Below are 7,795 nucleotides of genomic sequence, written 5' to 3'. Positions count from 1 at the left end.
AAAGTTTTTCTTCATTACCCATTCAAGCCATCTCCAGCCATTATAACATTAGTCTGTTATTTTCAACTTAGCCAAAATATCTGAGTTTTTGAAAGCAAAATTTTATCCTAAACTGAACTAAAGGTTTAAAAATAAAAAAGTGCCTATGAGGGGGAATATTAGCAAGTTTTTTGTTCTTCCTTCTATTATTTGTCACAGTTTATTGTGTTTTTAGAATTTTAGTATTTAAGTACACCACTGAAACTTTAAAGAGATATAACTTAGTAGTTACACAGATCAATATGTTCAGTTTTTACATAAACATAATTCGTTTCAAAGTTTTAATATTTAATTTTTTTCTTTCTATGTTTCCAGTTACACAGCTAATCCAGTACCATTGCCAGGTCAGTATCTAAACTTTGGTATAAAAAGAGTTTTTATCACAGGACTGGGCATCCAAGGTTCGAGCCATGATGCAGCTAAAAATACTCAACATTTTTAGCTGTTAGTGAATTATAAAAGGGACAGTCAAAATTACTATTAGGTTTAAAGAACATAACAAAATCAGTGTAGAAGCAGGTGCTACTGGCTGGTTGTTTTCATTCCTTCTGGTCAGTAGCTCAAAATTATTATCTCTGACCTGACCCTAAGCCTACTGGAGCATAAGGTGCTACTTAGATTGAAAATTCTAATATTTTTCTTTTTTGTCATACGAATGAACTTAAAGTAGTCTACACTGCATGTAATGATATGACAAAAACTTTTACAATGTTATCTTACAGTTAACCAAACACTAAATTGATCCAACAAATGGTTTTAATTCATTGCAATGCAACTAATATGAGACTTACTTATCTCACATATATCATGTTCAATAACTTCTTAATGAGCTGAGGACTGCAATTTCTTGCTATTTCAGCAAAATCAATTGTGGAGGTTATCTGTCAAAGCTCTATTGTTATACTAAATTTATAATAATTCTAGCAGTGATGCTAGATAATTTTATACCTTCTCTCATTATGAGAGTGACAGCTGTGTGTGTGGATAAAAAATATCCATATCAATATTCCTAAACCCAGTAGGCATGTAAAATTCTGTTGGATAGTATTTTCCATCAATTTAATGGTTGGGCTGATGAGAGCTGAAGTAGATTGAAGTTGCAGTCCTCAGCTGTTGAAGAAACCATCCAACATGACATTTGTGAAACATGGTGGTGAATCAAACCAATCATTTAAGAAGTTAACATGAAAATAACAAACACTGTTTGTAAATGTAAGTTTTATTATTGGATATTGAAATTAAAAAATTATCAAAGTCAAAGTATTTTCTGATAGAAACAGTTAAACAATATTTTCAAGAAGAACATGTTTAATGTTGGTGACTTTATTTGTTTTAAAGAAAAGATTAATGTGATTCCCAGTTTTCGTAACTTAAGTTATTTTCTTCTTTGTCTTAGACCAGCAACATTTTGACAACCCTGTTTATGCTTGTAATGCAACTATAGGAACTATGAACAACCAAGTTGTTAAACATATCAAAAATGACTTAACCACCAAAAGCAACATTGAAAAAGCGAAGCTTGGATATGATGATGATGATGCAGAGTCGAATATATCCGAGAAAGGTTGTAAAAACATGTTGATCTTATTCACTTCTTCTGACAAAAGTTTTTATTTAAATACTTTTAGAAGCAAAATATTGAGGAGAATATTTCCTTATTGCAGGATTTTAATAATTACAAATGATTTGTTAAAAATATTTATTTCAATTAATTAAAGGTTCAACAGTATGATTCAAAATCATTATTACATGTTCTCATCCATATCAGTAAAAAATGTTTCTATATTGCCCAAAAAAGACCTGGATCTGTTAAGAAAAAGACTCAGATTTTTAAACATATTGGCACCTTTTTTTTTACCCATCTGTATATCATTAGGTGCTTGTGGTACATCTATATATGATGAGCCTAACAGGAGAAAGCTGAATGAAGTAGACTATAATCCTAATATCTACCACAGTATAGATGATTTTAAACCCCAAGTGGCTAAGAATTCTTCTTTCTACGAAGAACTGAAGACAGAAGAAACTCGTAAGTTGAGCTAATGAATATTTTGATACAAGTATAATAAGGTTTTGTTCACCCTGGAAAGAAATACTGACAAATTATATAGACATATGTCCTTTTAAAAGTGCTAAGGAAGGAAATTGAAGAACATCTAAATGTTATGAATCATTGCTTTATGATGGGGTATCTAGTGGTGATAAACCAGTGAATATTGATTATGACCTTTGTTTCATGTGTTTAGTGTTGAAAGGTATCTAATTTCAGTATTTTAAGTTTTGATGCGAAGTGCAATAATAAAAATATTTTCAAATTGTTAAAAAATGTTGTAATAAATACTATCATCAATGTAATTTTAAAGATTTATCAGATATTGGGAGTTATGTGTAACTGATGTTGAACAAGAACATTTTTCATGAGAAGCCAAAAAATAATTTTATAATGTTCAGAAATCATTGATGAAACTGTGGATTATAAGAAGTTTACCCGAATGGTTATAGTTATTGTAGAATAGGTGTTTATTTTTTGAAATTCTTAACAGTTAATTCATTATTGCAGCCTTCTATAACATAGGTTTAATGTCTAATACTAGTCTTAAGTGTTACCTTCATGTTCACATGTTTTAACATTTCCAACTGAATCTTTTTATTCACTTCAATTTTCAGAGTTTACTATTTTTTAATTAATCAGTGACTTGTTAAATAATTTTAACATAATGTACTTACATTTTATTTTTACAGTATTACATTTATTTTTCAGTTAAAAGTATTTAACTTAACTGCTCAAAATAACCTTCTTTTTTTTATTACCAGATAGTGATTCTGAATATGACCATCTCCAATATGATCGACCAAGATCTCAAAAAAAATCTCATTATCAGTCAGTCGGTAGTAAGTCATCTAGATTCAAAGAATGAATAAAACCATAATTCGGTGTATGGAATTTTAGTCAGTACATAGTTATTATCTAAAAAAGTAGGTAAAAATGCCAATGACTTTTTTTTTAGAAAGATTTTTAAAAATGTTAAGAAAATGAATATATTTTATGAGGGTAACTATAACTTGACTCCTCAGTGATGAGCAAAATACAATCCAAGTAGAGTTAACGTTGGGACCAATTGTCTTCAGTTTGTAGTACTATGTAATTACTTTTTGCTGAAAATGTACTTTAGTGTCAATGCAAATTTCAATAACAAATTTTTTTTTTGGAATTTCTGTTTTTCACTTAAATGTGAAAAATCATTTGTTGAACAATAATCAGTATTCTACTTCATTTTTTGATACATAGAGGTGTTTATGAATGAGATCTGGTTCAAAAAACAATATTTTTTGTGTTCTAAATAACTTTTTTTTATAAGCAGAACAAATACTGTAGTATATGTAATAATTACCTAACAGTAACTACCATTTTTAACTGAATATTATCCTTGAAATAGTACTTTGTTTCACAATTTATGTTAATGTTATTAATAGTTGAAAAGTATGGTTTTATGTATTCACTAATTCAAGACAGCAGAATTAGACTTGAACTCATGCATGAAGTACATAGGTAATTAGTTAGTCACATTACATAATTTTGTTTTTAAAGTGAATAGTCATATTTTATCACAGGAACAAAAGTAAGTATTGATCTCTCAAAGATTATGGTAACAAATTTTGAAGATTCTTAATCGCATGATTGGTGATTTTAAATTTTGACTTGCATTAAAACACCCTTTCATGCACATTTCAAAAAATACTTTTCTCATTAACATTACCTAGGCTTAACCCTTGTATTTAACTCAAATTTTGTTCATCATCCTATTTAATGTTTTTCTACAAGATCGATGCTCCTGACAGAGGTATCAGAACTGGGGGTGCTAAAGCACTCCCACTTTACATATTTGACTTGTATAGCAACTGTAAATTATATTAATTTTCTGGGAAGAGGCAAGCCCCAGACCTTACTAGATTGAACTGCCCTTGTCAGTACGGGAGCTTCTTTTAGCAGCTCCTTATACCTTCAATCTCTCTCACTAAAATCTGCATGTCTAACCAATCACCCCCACCCCACAACTCCTCCTATACCACTGCCTGATGCTTTCCAAAAAATTAATTTATATTTTTCATCAAATCTCTCAAGGGTTAATAAATCGTGATTATTGCAATTAAATATTCAGATATTTTGCCCACACGCAAAACTCCCTATATGCCAATATATTGTAAGTTAAGTATCTATACTATACAGTTACCAATTGATTTGTAGAGTAATGCAAAGCTTTATAGTCTTCATACATGCTGAATTTTAAGCAAAGCTATTTATAGTGTGCTTCACAGCATTTGTGAGAATGTTATTAAAATATGTTTGTTCATTGTACAGCTTGCATATTGCATTTCCTTAACCTCTAAAGCCTCTGAAATGCATATGTGTTTTTTTTTGGTATTTTTGTATATTTTATTGGGTATTTACTCTCCTCTACTATGAACTATCCCTGAATTAGCAGTCAAGTTAATTAAGTTAAGTGAATAGTTGATAACTCTGACATCAAATAAATAATATCATGTTAAATGGTGATCTTTGACTTCCACCAGTGCATATGTGGTTAATCAACTGATTTAGTAACATTGTTCATTTATTACATTGTTTTCTAATGGTGTGCTATACTTAGAATGTTAGTCATAATGATTATTGTTAAAAATGTTACCATATGAAAAGAATATTTAAATATTTTTTACTAAACACTTAAAAGTTCTATTATCTGCTATTTAATATTTGTAACTTGCCCACTTATAATTTTTTATATGTTAATACAAGGTTATCGAAAGCCAGTTATAAATTTTTTAATATTTTTTGCTTTCGTTGATGGTAATTTTTGAAAGATTTTTTGTCATGCCTTTAACACTTAACTCAGAGTTTAGAGGTAAAATTATTTCAACAATCAGGATAAAAGTATAATCATTAAAAACACAAGATGTGTTTATTCTGTGACTCCTAATAGGTGCTATATTCCTTTTACTAATGAAAAGTTTTTTTTATTCCAAAATCGTTTTATACAACTCTTTTAATTCATAGTTGAAAACTTTGGGTCACAAATATTTACTTCTTTGTATTTCCATGTATTGTATCATTTGTACATTATATACTTTAAATTGGAGTATGAAAAAAATATATGTGAAAAACATACATTGTAGTTTATGTTACACAACTCTAAAACATTCATATCATCAGGTCATTATTTAACTTGTGTATCTATCCATTAAAATGGAACAAAAAATAATTATGTTGAATTTGAGATAACTTTAAAAAGCTTATAATGCTTAAAGTAGGCTGTTCTGCCTTTGAGAGAATGTAAAAGGGTTAAAACCTTCATTGCAAAATCTCTATAACCAGAGCTGAAATATTGTTAGTTCTTGTCTCAGATTGTTTACCAATAAACATTCAACAAATAGTTTTTCATCAGCTCGACTAAAATTTTGAAGAAAGATAAGAATACTATGTTCTAGAGGGTGGAAGAGGATACATTTATAGTTGACCAATGATTTACATTAAATGAGACTTATAACTAAGGTTATAGAATCACCAAAATATTCAGGGAACAGTCTCCTAACCTGTTGAATTGTTTGATTGCTTCTAGTTGTCAGGGGCAAGAAATACACCTTACTTGAAATTAAATAAAACAAGCTTTGTTATTTGGAAATATGTACTGTACATAAAATAACCTTAGAAAAATATGTAATAAAATATTTTTAAAATATGTAGAAACTTCCAACACTGCTGTTATTTAAGATCACTCGATGTTTAAGAAATACCACTGCTATAATATCACACATTAGAAATCAACAGTTGTTGCCACTGTTCTCATTATCAACTACAACAAAATTATGGCATTTAGTCATTGTAAATAGTGTAGAAAATTAATACATTACTCTAATTTTGTGGAAATATTTAATTTACTATGCTGCCTAGTGAAAGTTTGTAAGTTGGGTCTCTAGGATTTAAAATAATATCTTTGCTGGAGAACAGTAACATTGCCCATAAAGTGTCTGTCTTTGTGTAATAAAGTTGTATTTATATTACGCAGTTTTAATTTTTTTTAAATATACTAAATTAATATGAAGTAACATAAGCTTACACTCATTCAAGTAACTCATCTCTATATGCAAAAACAATGAAGAATTATAACAAGATAAAGCTCAGCAAGTTTTTTTATTTGTTTTTTCATGAGGGTAACATTGTATTAATGATGAATGTTTTTATGTAAGTTTGGTAATTAGACTTCAGCTTTTTTTAAATTTCCTAATTAATAGTGTACATTACAAAGAGGGTAAACTGAATGTAAACATACTCATGAAAAATGCAATATTCAGATAAGTACGGTACTTTCTATATTTAGTAAAATAGTTTTTTCTCACTCCCTCTCTATCTCTAAATGGATTCTAAACTTCATTTTGGGTGGGGGTAAGGTTTACAGTTATGCATTTATAATTAAGATAATTATTGTCTAGTGTTTATTACAGTTTTTATCTTTGTTTGGACAAAAGTGATAGTACTAGCAATTAACAAGTTTGTATATTGTCTAAATAGGTATGGGAAATTATTTTCCAAAGAATTTTAGCTTGTGCGAAATGTAGTCCTTAGTTTTGTCATGACTAACTTCACAGAGTGTTGAATATATACAGTAACTGTATGGATTGTTAAAAAAGAGAATGCTACAAGAAATAGGTAAATCCTTGCATTTGTAGAGTTTCCATGAACAACAACAACATTTTTTTCTATAGTTACATATAGAATTTATACTTAACCCTTTTTCAAAACTTGTCCTGTTGCAGCTGAATTGATACTTTTGTATTGTTTACCATAGGTGGCATTGTAGTAGCTATATCAGAAATTGTTAATGTTAAAAAGACTCTATAACCTTAGTGCTTTTAGAATGAAGACCTTTCTTCAATGGATGAAACCAAAAAAAAGTTATGTGATAAAAAGCACAGAGAATATTGGCTTTGTGGTATTCTTCATGACAGCTTGGAAGTATGTTGTGTTGGTGTTTTGATGTTGTATGTTTCATTACTATGTTTTTGTGATGACAGATTGGAAGTAGGTATGTTTGTGTTTTTATGTTGTGTTTCCATGATTACAGCTTGGAAGTTACACGTTGGTGTTTTGATGTACAATTCATTACTGTGTTCTATTAATGACAGCTTGGAAGTTACACTTTGGTGTTTTGATGTACAATTCATTACTGTGTTCTATTAATGACAGCTTGGAAGTTACACTTTGGTGTTTTGATATATGATTCACTACTGTGTTCTAATAATAACATATTGGAAGTTACATGTTGGTGTTTTGATGTTGTATGATTCATTACTGTGTTCTCATGATGAGGAAGTATGCATGTTGGTGTTTTGATGTTGTATGATTCATTACTGTGTTCTCATGATGAGGAAGTATGCATGTTGGTGTGTTGCTCCTGATGATATGCCAATCACAAACCTACTACTTGCCAAAACTCCTGATGAAGGCCTACTTTCTAAAAGAACTTTGGGTATCAGATCGTTGTAACTGTGATTTACATAACTCTGTTTTTGTATATGCAATTTAAGTATCATGAAGACTTCATTAAATGTAATTTTTAATTTTATCTTTTATACCTTATAAGGCAAATTTATACATGCAATACCTTTGAAACAAAAAAAAATTCTGATGAAGTTTTACAAGCATTCTTGATTATCTTTGTATTATGTTTATTAAACGTTGTATCTGTAAAAAAAAATTGAA

General features: G+C 29.1%; 1 protein-coding gene across 14 annotated transcripts in view; it reads left to right on the top strand.

The window, feature by feature from the left end:
• The window catches only part of LOC106457357 (protein draper-like), a 64,100-nt gene extending 56,305 nt beyond the window's left edge, over positions 1–7,795 (top strand). For all 14 annotated transcript variants that reach the window (XM_022383263.1, XM_022383262.1, XM_022383270.1 and 11 more), the window contains 4 exons: positions 355–383; positions 1,436–1,603; positions 1,916–2,068; positions 2,854–7,795. In XM_022383263.1, coding sequence (XP_022238971.1) covers positions 355–383; positions 1,436–1,603; positions 1,916–2,068; positions 2,854–2,957 — 454 coding nt within the window. In that variant the 3' untranslated portion in view covers positions 2,958–7,795. The remainder of the gene's footprint in view (positions 1–354; positions 384–1,435; positions 1,604–1,915; positions 2,069–2,853) is intronic.

Source organism: Limulus polyphemus, unplaced genomic scaffold (assembly GCF_000517525.1).
Source record: "Limulus polyphemus unplaced genomic scaffold, Limulus_polyphemus-2.1.2 Scaffold321, whole genome shotgun sequence".
Lineage (NCBI taxonomy): Eukaryota > Metazoa > Arthropoda > Merostomata > Xiphosura > Limulidae > Limulus > Limulus polyphemus.
Note: the sequence above shows the minus strand (reverse complement) of the source record. Positions and strands in the feature narration are given on the sequence as shown.